Source organism: Lampetra fluviatilis, chromosome 2 (genome assembly GCF_964198595.1).
Source record: "Lampetra fluviatilis chromosome 2, kcLamFluv1.1, whole genome shotgun sequence".
NCBI lineage: Eukaryota > Metazoa > Chordata > Hyperoartia > Petromyzontiformes > Petromyzontidae > Lampetra > Lampetra fluviatilis.
The window spans coordinates 31521736-31534230 of record NC_136276.1 but is presented as its reverse complement, the minus strand read 5'-3'; the positions used below and the strand labels follow the sequence as shown (position 1 = coordinate 31534230).

General features: G+C 49.7%; 1 protein-coding gene across 2 annotated transcripts in view; it reads right to left on the bottom strand.

The window, feature by feature from the left end:
- Nucleotides 1–10382, bottom strand: part of LOC144945478 (microtubule-actin cross-linking factor 1-like) — a 327032-nt gene extending 316650 nt beyond the window's left edge. The window contains exons 1-4 of one of the 2 annotated variants that reach the window (XM_078873993.1): nt 10211–10382; nt 8860–9550; nt 6413–6453; nt 4810–4995 (exon numbers count right to left, since the gene is read on the bottom strand). In XM_078873993.1, the coding sequence (XP_078730119.1) occupies nt 4810–4995; nt 6413–6453; nt 8860–9349 (717 nt within the window). In that variant the 5' untranslated portion in view covers nt 9350–9550; nt 10211–10382. Of the gene's footprint in view, nt 1–4809; nt 4996–6412; nt 6454–8641; nt 8717–8859; nt 9551–10210 lie in introns of those variants that run through there. The other variant, XM_078873994.1, reaches the window with a different exon arrangement.
- Nucleotides 10383–12495: the final 2113 nt, after the last annotated feature.

Genomic DNA, 12495 nt, shown 5'->3' with positions numbered 1-12495 from the left:
CGCAATGCCCCCCACTCTTTTCGAATGAAGCAGACGACGGGGAGTACAAGATTAGATGACTCGGTGCGCTCGCAGTATTTTCCGGGGCGGCCGGCCGGTTTCAAGAGCCGGCGACGCCGTGCAACGAGCTTCCCCGTCTGGGCCGCGTGCAAGCGCGCGATTGGCCAGCAACGGCTGATGAGGCCAACCAATCGGGGACGAGCGCGAGCCACGGCGATGAACGCGTTTCGTTTGTCAATGCGCACGCTGCCGATTGCATCGATCTCGCCAAAATTACATTACTACACACGCTCAAAGCCGGCCCAAGGACATTGCTTGCTCTACACACATCTACCTACTGCTGCACGGTTGTTAACGTACGGTGATAAATAATTTCAATGTACATGCAGGTGAACAGCAAAGGTGCAGCCTTGCAATTGCTTTGTTCACGCCCACTGCTGGCTATAAACTAAAATTATATTTTTAAAATTATATTTTAAATTTTACTAGGTAAGGCCCACTATGCTATATGGCTTTTTTTCAGAAGCTACCTGGCTATCACAAATGATAGTTCAACGAAGTGGCTTACCATCATGTGGAAAAGTCTAGCAGCCAAATACTCTCAATGCATGTTGATTCTAAATGTGCAGGACCCGGAGGAAAATCCACGCTGCCACGGGGGAGAGCAAGCAAACTCAAAATATACAGCAGCCGTCAGGGTTGGGATCGAACCCACGACGTCCTTCATACCCGGCGAGGTAGGGCCTCCACTAGAGGGAGCTGTATAACAAAAGGCCCTCGAGGAAGTATGTTGGCCTACTCTTCCACGCTGGCTACTCTTCCAGGAGAGCTGGGAGCACCCACACTTTACCCTACCACACGTGCCATGTGGTGTACCGTTGTGAGGATAGAGGCAGGGATTTAAGACGAGTTGTGCCACACCGGGAGATCTCAACCAGAAACCTCTGGATTGAAAAGCCAATGTGCTTAACCATCCGTGTACATTTATACGTGCAGAGTCTTACGAGTTCTCAACGAATGCTATCTGGGCGGCTACTTGCTTTTACTTTAGGCCCACAACTCACACTCCCGTCTCGCTGGGGATCGATCCCGGGTCCGCTGGGTTCAGGGCCCAGTATGCTAAACGCTGCGTCACCGCTCCCAGGAATTCACTCACCCGCAGACAAAGACAAAGATTCAATATAGATTTGAAGTTTCCGTGACTGCAAGGATCCATACTCTTTGGTTCTTTCGGTAAAGTCACGTAGGTAAAGAAAATCAAATAAATTAAATCACGACGTTTCGGACACAACACAAGCGTCCGTCATCAGGTGGGACAACCACAGCAAAAAGCAGTTGCTGAAATAAACCTATTTCAGCAACTGCTTTTTGCTGCTTTTGTTGATGGGACAACCACAGCAAAAAGCAGTTGCTGAAATAGGCATAGTTCAGCGACTGCTTTCTGCTGCTATTTCAGCAACTGCTTTTTGCTGCGGTTGTCCCACCTGATGACGGTCACTCGCGTTGTGTCCGAAACGTCGTGATTTATTTTCTTTCATTTTATTTACCTACGTGACTTTACCGAAAGAACCAATCAAAGAGTAAAGACAAAGATTCCCTACCCCCCGCCCCTGTGTGTTTAGCGTTAACAGCCTTTATGGGACTGTTAACGAGCCACTGTGAAGGCTGGCTCAGCACGTGAGGCTTTGGGTGGCCAGCACAACGCCCGGCCGTCTTTGTATCCCCAATGCAAATGTTTACACACCGCAACTGGTTCTCATTTGAGGCCGAGCCGACCTAGGGGAAGCCCAGGACCGGTTTAGCTAATTGTCACCGGTGTTGGCCGTGAGTGGCAATGAAATTTGGGTCGCCGGGTTTGTGGCATGACACTGCTACACTACCGCTCCCCCCCTCCCCCCCACACACGCACACGCCGAATACACGCTAAGTAACGATGAATGATATACGTCATTTTCGGTATAAGTCCTACCTTCTGGAACGAATTAACGACGTATACCGAGGTACCACTGTATTGGATGTATATTCGTTTCCGGCGGAGACCACAAGAGAGCGCAATTCGTCAGTTTCGCCAGCAACATGCAGGAGGAGGGGGCACGCAAAAATGAAAACTCGATAAATGCATCGATGTGCGCGTGTGACGATCGCTTTACCGATTTATTTCATTCGCAAATTATAACGCCAACGGGACTTCTAGGCTGACAGAGTGAACACATCCGGGCAAACGAGACCGCAATATAAACAAACAAAAAAACAATCCCACGACCAACAACGTAGAAAAATATGCCAACGTTGGGTCAACGTCGTGCGTTGACGGGCGGATTGCTCGGATCGAAGTGGTGGATTAGTGGCGAGCGCACTGCGCCCTTAACACAGAGACCCGAGTTTGATTCCCGGCCCTGGGATAACATCAGTGGCGAGTGGGATGTTATAATCCGTTCTGGGGGACACCCACCCCCCCCGCTTCGTCCCCCAGACTTCACCAAACGATACTGACACCAGCGTGGTGAAGTATGGTTGACAAAGAATCCCCATGATTGACACAGCATGGGGAACCCTTTATCCACCAGTGAATTGACAAAGAACCGCGATTTATTATGCCAATTCATTGACTACCTGTCATTTTTGGGCGGCACTACTTTTCATATCCCTCCGCTTCAAGCGGTCTTGAGTTAGCCTGGACATGATTTTCATACGATATAAAGACTTAAGTTTTGCTGGCTGGCTGGAATGACGTCACATCCGGAGGGAGAGATGGAGGAATGGACGGACGGACGGACGTCTGAAGGACGTGCAAGGCAGCTAGTTATCAATTCAAATATTTAATCCGGAGAATCCCCTGGGATGGTCACATCTCGTTTTTCAAGGGTGTCCAGGGTGTCACGTGTAATCTAGCAGCACACGTGGGAACAGCGGCGAGACTTTTCTTACCAACTTCCAACCCCCACCTCCCCATTTCCCGATCATTATCACTCGTTACGATAAATCGTTGTCATCACCGCGCGCTCGTTTACATATCAAACACTGTATCGATCCACTCACGCGGACACACACGGTCTCGATTTTTCCATTGCCCTGCCTCTTCCCATGATAAACTCCAAATCGGGATTTGTCCCGGCTTAAAAATTAAAAAAACCCGTACTGGCTTCAAGCTCGACTTTGTGATAACAAAGGCGCCAGAGGTCGTGGGGGAGGGCCCACCTGGGAAGTGGGCGGTGTTAGCAGCGGAGTAGGCGGGGCTTATAAGTGGGTGGGACCGCTGTCAAAAAAAGAGCCAATCACCATGGGTGGTTGGGTGGGGCTTTGTGTGGTGGGGGGCTAGTGACTGAGTGGGAGTGGCTATCGCAAAGTGGGTGGGGCTCACAGAGGGCAGGGATGGCAGCTCACTGCAGCCCTGTCCACCAGTGCACAACGGGGAGAGTGGCCGTGGTGTCGTGATTAGCAGCACACTGGAACGGTTCGATCTCCCGGCACAACAGTTGAAACAAAGGGATACTTTTCGATTTAAAGCTTTCGTGACTGCAGGGATTCATCTTTTTGGTTCTTTCGGTAAAGTCACGTAGAAGGAAAATAATAAAAAGAAAACATAATAAAATAATATAATAATATTATATAATAAAGTAATAGAATAATGTAATATAATTGTATTATTATTATTTTTATTATTTTATTATTTCCCTGCTACGTGACTTATTCGAAAGAACCAAGAAGACAAAGGGATACGTTTCTTAAATCCCCCCCCCCCACCCAAACCTCTGAACACCCATCAGTATGAATGGATGCACCACAGTTAGTGGTGGGGTAAATTATGAGGTACTCTCACCTTGACCAAAACGTTTGACTAGTGTGGAAGAGTAGGCCAAACAAACAACCTCGAGGAGGGACTCTGTACAGTATATCTCCGTCCAGTGAAAGCCTTTCTCCGCCAGTGGCGGTACGAGCAAGATAAGAAGAATCTAGAATGTGTACCGCGCACAGTATTTGTTCACTCTCCGAGAGAGAGGGTGAGACAGCGAAAGAATGATTCAGAGGCGCGGGAAACCACACACCTCCGATTAGCACCTACAATTAGCACGATTGGCTAGGTACGGTGCGAAAAAAGTTCAACATACCCACGTACATGCAAGCGGGGAACCGGCGGCAACAAAATTGTGCCCAAGCTCTGTGGCCCTGTAAAAATCGGGATATTTGGCAAACCCCTTTCATCAAAACCGTCCGGGCTGCACCATCACCTTCACCGTAAGGTCTCGCCACCGTAGGTGCCACGGTGAAGAGAGGTTAACTACCGCGCCTGGTATACAGGAGGTCGTGGGTTCAATCACGACCCTGACGCCTGCTGTATTTTTGGAGTTTGCACGCTCTTCCTGTGGTCGCGTGGATTTTTCTCCAGCTTCTCCAGTTTTTCCCCCCCACATTTAGAATCAACATCACGCGTTCCGAGTATTTGGCCGCTATAAATTTCCACGTGACGATAGGCCGCTTCGCTGAGCTATCATTTTTGTCGAGGTCGCTTCTGAAAAAGAGCGAGATAGCTCAGTGGGCCTTCTCAACCTGTGAAATAAAAAAAGAAAGTTTTATGATAATTGTTTTTTTACCCTTCTATCTGGCAACAAAACTGACACCTTTTTTTAAGAGGAATCATGTTTACATAGACCACAATACCTGCAGTCATAATGCAATAGAAGGGTAAAAAAACAATTATCATATTTTTTTACTGGCAAATGAGGTTCCAATGGCGGAAGAAAGTTTTAATTGGGTTTAGTTCAGTAACCTACGTACGCCGGCGCGCGGTGAGTGGGTGAACTCGCTCACCTTGGTGTCAGGGGAGGCGGTGGCGTGGAAGGCCAGGTAGGTGCGGTCACGTGGAGCGAACCGGCGCCTGCGCACGCGGGACGGGGCCAGGCCCAGGGCCCCCACGCCGGTATCCGTGGGGCCCACGGGGCCCACGGGGCCCTGCGCCTCCCGGGGGCTCCGAACCTGCGGGCTGACTTTCTCCACCTATCCGGTGTACAGGGGGGGGGGATGGGGGGCGGCAGGGGGGAGGGTAGATTCTAGCGCGGTTGGCTACGTGCGGTGTGAAAAAAGTTCAACGTACAAGTACGTATGCTAGCCCTTGATTTAGAAAGTGTTGTTGACGAACGGCACCTACGAAGGCCGGCACCACACCCGGCCACCTTTGTCTCCCCAGTGGCGATGTTCGCACACTGAATCAGGTTACTCATTTGACGCTGCCGAGTCAACCTAGGTGAGGCCTAGTACTAGTCCAAGTAATCGTCACTGGTGGTCGACATGAGCGGGAATCGAACTCGGGTCGCCGGGTTTGTATATTAACACGCGCACCATATACGCGCTGTCAGAAATCTAGATTTCTGTCACCTGCCTGATGATGCTGGTTGTAACTACCAGCGAAGCGTAGCAACAAATTGTTCAATCGTGTGTGTGTGTGTGGATCGCTCTCCAATAATCCCGGTGGTGCTGTTGAAGCGGTAATTAATTGGCGCGTTTGTTCATCACGTGACCATTCTATTGATTATACACTGGTCAACACACTTTTTCTGGCATAAATAATTCCAACGGTTTTAAGGTTATTTTGGGGTGCTGATTTCAAATCTGGCATAATTTTTTTGTCTATCACATCAGGTTTTTGAGATATCAAATATTGCATTTTCAATAAAAACTGCAGAAGAAAAATATTAAATAAATGTGGATATTTACATAAAATGATATTCTAAACACACTATCCTAAAAATACAGCACCATATTTTAACACTAAAGCAGTCACTGGCTCGCAACAACTTGCAATCATAAGTGACAGAGTTAATTTCGGGTAAAATCAATGAAAATGGGGTATGCCGATAGCATAAAATGAGATGTGATAGAGCAAATCTGAGATCAGATTTGGAATCAGCACTCTGAAATTAGTCTAAAACAGCTGCAAAAGTCCAGGCCAAAAAAAATGTTTTTTTTTTGTTGACCAGTGTTATCTGTCGGATGGAGGAGGGTGTACAACACACATTTTGCTCAGACCATCGGACCCCCAATTAAGAATCCCAAATTCACTTTTTTTAGTGCCTCGGGTTAAAAAAGGGCCTCTCGCATCGTGGCATTAATACCAATGGTAGTTTACCGCCCCTTCGTCAATCCACTGCTGGATGAAACCACCACTACCCCCCCCCTTCCCCCCGCCACGTGAAGGGGAATGTTCGACCATACTTCACCACTTATACGCCAGCGTGGGTTGGCAAAGGCGATGGGGGCAGGTTCAGATATCGCTCGCCACTGATGCTTGCAGTGGGGCGGGAATTGCACTCGGGTCGACTGGGGTCTATTTAGAGTGCTGATGAAGGGGGGGGGCCTTCATCCAGCAGTGGACCGAGCATGGCTGTTGATGATGATTGTGATTGGATGAACTCACCTCGTGGTCGGGAGGAGTCATAGCCCTGTGACTGGGAGAATCTGCAAATGACAGGACAAGGATATTTTAACGAAAAATTGTAACAATAATGTATTTTTTTTCTCTCTCCCAAATTCATTTAAATCTCGCGATCATCATCAGGATTTCACGATTGTACCGACATCTCACAACCACCTCGCAAGTGAAGCCTACAACACCTGGTATTCCCAGGTGGTCTCCCATCCAAATACTAACACCAGTCTCGACCATGCTTTAGGTCGCGATACAGCGAGATGGGTTGCGTTGAGGGCGATTCGGTTGAGAACATATCATTTGTATCGTATTGATGTTGAGATATGTTTAATATTAATGATGTATTCTTTGAAATGTGCTGTGGCTGAAACTTCAAAGATAGACTATAGTGAGACCCAGACCACTCATTAATATTACCCCTATTTAAAGCTTTCGTGACTGCAGGGATTCATTTTCTTGGTTCTTTCAGTAAAGTCACGTAGACGGTAAGTAATAAAATAATAAAAAGAAAAATGTATTATGTTTTATTTTTATTATTTTATTATTTCCCTTCTACGTGACTTTACCGAAAGAACCAAGAAGAAGAAAAAAAATATTACCCCTATTCATCGATTGGAACATTCCAACATCCCTACAATATGTGTGCGTGTTGCCTGTACCATTTTGGCCGGGGGTGGTGGGGGGTAATAGGCAAGTGACGACGTCACACGCCTGCATTTGCAGAACATGTTTTGGTTAAAACGCATCATAATCATCGCGAGCCATGATCAAGCCGTTGCCTCCATCCACGTGATTCTTTCACGAGTTGGAGCGCGTCCATCGCGGAGACGGAGCTATGAAATCAGTGTGCAAGGTGCAGGGTTGAATCGTTACCTCGCTGGAGGGTTGTGACAGGTGCCGCGATGGATTTGGGAGGCCTTCATCCAGCAGTGGATAGACCATGGCTGTATTGTGATGATTACATTTTGATATTAACCAATAAAGGAGCGAAAACAGTGACTCATAACAGATACGCCTTACTGTGTTTGGAAGTGAATTATTGATGATGATGGTGATGATGACTTCAGCTGCGATGACAAATGGATTTCGGAATGAGTAATTGGTGTGTAGTGATGAAGCGTTTTCGTACTCCACCTACGCGCTCCCGTTACCTGCTCAGCCTGAGCGAGTTTAATCAGGTCCACCAACAGCACACCTGTGCAATTAAGCCATACAAATTACATTTTAATAGGACACTAATTGTATACCGGGTGGCCCAAAAGGTGTTATTTCATTTACTTTCACACTGGCATTAGAATATTTAAATTGTAGATTTTTTGAGCGGATATTATATTTAATGCTTAGTTATCATTATCAATATCTAGTGTTGATTCTTACTGTGGGATCGCCTCAATTCCGTCGTTGTGGCGTCAAATCATAATCGACGAAGGCTCCGAGATTACACAGCTGCATTCGTTAATAGAAAAAAGGTCCTAAAATTATCGCCGGAAGATAATTCATGCGTTACGCATTAGTGTCAAGTGGCAGTCGATTTGCACATCCGTTGAAATAAATTCAACAACCATATGCGATCTGTCGAAATGAATACAGCATAATGACCCCATGCGTCCAGCCTTTTGGGCCGCCCCTGTTTACGCACAGGCCGGCAGGACCTCCAGCACGGAGATGGAGCGATGTGCGTGTGCTGGTGGGTGGATGGATCCCCGCACAACCGCGCGAGAAACTGCGACGGCAAACGGGGGAGGGGCTTCATCCAGCAGTGGATTGATCATGGCCGATGATTAAACGTTGCTTGTGAATGGGTTCACGTGTATAAATGTGCCGATCAATTTGCCTGCTTTTTTTTAAACAACGAGATCGCTAATGCATGTCTATGACGTATGAGCTAATGTCACCATGGCTGCATTCATTAATTCACGCACAAAAACACACGCACGCACATGCCCACTCTCGTAAATTCTAATGAGCTAATCTCTCATATCCACACAAAGTGGGGGGGGGGGGCAACGTAAATCATAAAACACAAACACACAGCTTGCGAGGACACATTACACCGGAATGCACCATCTTCCTTCGCATCCCATTGCAAAATCATCATCATCATCCGCATGCGCATGAGCAAAAGCAGCAACGCCCATACATACACAGCAACAAAAACACATTTCGTTAGCAAGAATTACAATGCGAATGAAGAGGGGGGGGGGGTTGAATATTTACGTAAAGGCTCAGGCAGGAAAAGGTCGACTGACCAACAGCTGCCGTCCATGTTGTCTCTGCGCGTGTGAGTCGGCAATAGCAGCATCAGCATCATCAGCATCATCAGCATCATCACCACCACGAGCAGCAGCAGCCAAATTTAAACACGTAAAAAAATCATAACAGTGGCCGGGTTGAACACTTAGCAGGCAATGAAACCAATACAGAATCGGGCTCACCTCTCTCCGGCAAGCGAGATCGCGTTGCTCTGGTGCGCTTGCAGAATTCACGTTCACAACGCTGCTGCTGCTCCCGCTGCTGCTGCTGATGATGATGGTGCTGATGGTGATGCTCCTGCTGCTGCTGATGATGATGATGATGCGGTTCACTTTCTCCGCATGAGCGACGCCTTCGGGCGGAGCGCGAGAACCAGCCGATGGCCACGCCGGCCACGCCGAACAGGAACGCGGCGAGGAACACGGCGATGACAGCGAGCAGAGCCGCGGTCAGGCACGCGCACGCGAATGACGCCGCCTGGAGTTCACCGCCGCCACCACCTCCTCCTCCTGCACCGCCGCCACCACCACCACCGCCGCGGACCCCTGCAGTGTTGGCGCAGAGGTTGGACTCCGGGCTACGGCCGTGCGACGCACTGCGACCTTCACGAGCGCTTCGCTCGGCGTTCCCGGCTACGATGTCCGCGGCGGTGGCGCAGAACTCGCGTGCCATGCGACCCGGCGCCTCCCGATCGCCGTGGCTTCGAGGCGACGACGCGCCCGCCTATGTGGCCAGACGATGATGGTGGTGGTGCTGGTGGTGATGATGATGATGATTGGGAAGGTTTGGGCTGGGCGGGTGGATATAGTGGGGGGAAGAGGAGGAGTAGGAGGGGTGGGTAGGAGACGGGGTGTGTAGGGTGTGCGGGTTGGACTGGAGATGAGAGTGGCAGAAGAGAAAAGGGTGGAGCAAAGAGGTTGGGTTAAGAGCGGGTGTTGTGCTTACACGCTTGCGATCGTACACGTGCTGGAGATGAACTGCATAATAATACAATTTTTAAAAATGATGCTGAGGATTAAAATTAAAAGCTCATGTGAATTTCTGCTCAAATGATGAGGATCGAGGCGCTGCTCATCTTCTGAGCCACTGGTGAAATTCCACATTACTATGACGGGGCCGAGTCTTTCCATAGGACACAGTTGACTTGCCCACAAAGTGGTACTAATTTTATTCATCCCAGAGGAAGGATGATGGGCTGAGTCAATCCACGACCGCTCCCTAACGCTGAGCCATCCGTCCCGGGTGGCTATGATATGAGAATTATGATGAAGATGGATAATGATTACCAACCAAGATGTTATTATGATGATGATGATAATGATGAGTAATGATAAACTCTAAGGCCGTGGTTCTTAACCTTGACTGCAACCTTGCGCCCATTTGGTTCTCAATCGTAAAAAGGATTATAATGTTAATAAATAATACAGGGGTTTTTTGGGGGGGGGGGGGTTAGATCGCGTAAATATGTGTCGTTAAAACCCGCCACCACCCGATACATTGGGTTTGATAAAACAACAAAATAGTTGTACTTACGGGCTCGTGCTCAATTTGTGTTTCGATGGTTGACCTTCTCAAAAAATCTGGCCGTGTCTCACACCCCCATAAAGGGCATCTCGCACCCCCAGGGGGTGCAGCGTGTAGCGTGCCCCCCCCTGGATGAGAAGAAGATGAATCACTGCTCTCAGGTGAGGTGGTGGCGCGCACACGTGGCCATCCAAGTGATTAAGATGATGATGACGACGATTATTATTCGAATCCTTATGCACATGGATGCAGGTGATAATGATCTGAGACCGTGGTAGCCATTCACGCTTGTGGTCCTGGCGAGGGAAGTGCAGTGCAGAAAGTAGGATCGTGAACCGTTGAGTTTATTATCTCTCTCGCGTTTGAGTCCAGTTCCCTTCGGCCACCCCCTCCCCCGCAATGTTTAGCAGGAGCCTCTTGAACAATGAGTCTTAAGACTCAAGGGGTCGTCCTTCCTGGGGAGCGGGGGGAGGGGGGAAAGGAGCACGTGGCATCAGAATCTACAGCCCTTTCTCAATCTACTGCTGTATGGAAGGCTTCCTCCCCGCGCCGTGTACTTTTAACTGTCTGGCGATACTTCACCGCGGTGGTCAATGTGCGTGGTTGGTTTAAAAAAAAGAACAGGTGACGTTAAAACGCTTAATTGTTTCATTTATCTACTCACATTACTACGGCGGCAAAAGGGTTAAATGGAATGATTTTTTGGTCTGCACATTATGGTAATGGAGTAGCAATTTTATCTCTAAATCTTTTATGAAGTAGTGTTACAGTGTTCTGCAGTCCTCGTCTTAATGCACGCGGGGAGCGGCAGTGTAGTGGCGAGCGCGCCGCGCAACCAACCCGACCACCCGAGTTCGATTCCCTCTCTTTACCGATAACAAGCACCTCCGATTAGCACGGATGGCTACGGACGGTGCGAAAGAAGTTCAACATACAACAGTGACGAATATTTCAACCGGTCCTGGGCCGACCCCAAGGTCGACTCAGCCTTAAAAGAGTGCCTGGTACATCAGCATTGAGAAGACAAAGGCGGCCGGGGGGGGGGTGGTGCTGGCCACCCCATGGTGTGCCGTGCCGGTCTTCATAGGTGCTCGCTACCAACACTTGCCCCAACAGCCAGTGGAGGCTACACAGGGGGATCTTTGTATTTGTCTTTAGTGTGCCGTGCCATCCTTATGAAGTGCTTGCTAACAGCACTTGCCCCAACAATCTATTAAAGGCTACACGGCAGAAACAGCTCCGAGTGGGTGGGTGGCCAGCACCACGCACGGCCGCTGCTACCTGTCCCGGTGCCAACGCTTTCACCAGCGCACCGTAGGCTGAGTCAACCTAGGGGAGGCCCACGAGCGGTTTCAGATAGTCGTCAGTCTCAGATAGTCGTCACCCAGCCACGTGGCCCGTGAGCCGGAATCGAACTCGGGGTCGTCGGGTTCGTGGCGCAGCTCCACGCCTCCCCCACCCACAACACCCACCCACCCACTACCCCCACCCACCCCACCCACACCCTCCCACCCACCACACCCACCCACCCACAACACTCACCCACCGACCCCAACCCACCCACCCACAACACCCACCACACCCACCCACCACACCCACAACACCCACCACACCCACCCACCCACAACACCCACCACACCCACCCACAACACCCACCCCAACCCACCCCACCCACCCACAACACCCACCCACCCCACCCCACCCCGTGCCGTGAGCAATGCGCACGGGGATATTGGCGGCTCGTCAATGCGTCACGCACGGAGAGAGGGACATCTGCAGTGAGAGCACGCACGCAGCCACTGCTCTCACACACACACATACTTACTCTCTACTCTCACACACACACAGACTCACTCTCTACTCTCACACACACAGACTCACTCTACAGTCTACTCTCACTCACACGCACACTCACTCTCTACTCTCACACACACAGACTCACTCTCTACTCTCTCACACAGACTCACTCACACAGACTCACTCTCTACTCCCTCGCACAGACTCACTCACACAGACTCACTCGCTCTCTACTCTCACGCACACTCTCTACTCTCACACACACACACAGACTCACTCTCTACTATGACACACACACTCACTCTCTACTCTCACACACACTCTCTACTATTACACACACACACTCGCTCTCTCTCTACTCTCACGCTAAACACACAGACCCTCTGTCGAGCCTTACTGACTGGGGTGCTGTCAGCGTGCGCCTATTGAAGTCGTCCCCCCCCCCACCTCGTTCGTCCTCGGCGCACGAGGATGCGGTGTGGTGGTCAGAACCACGC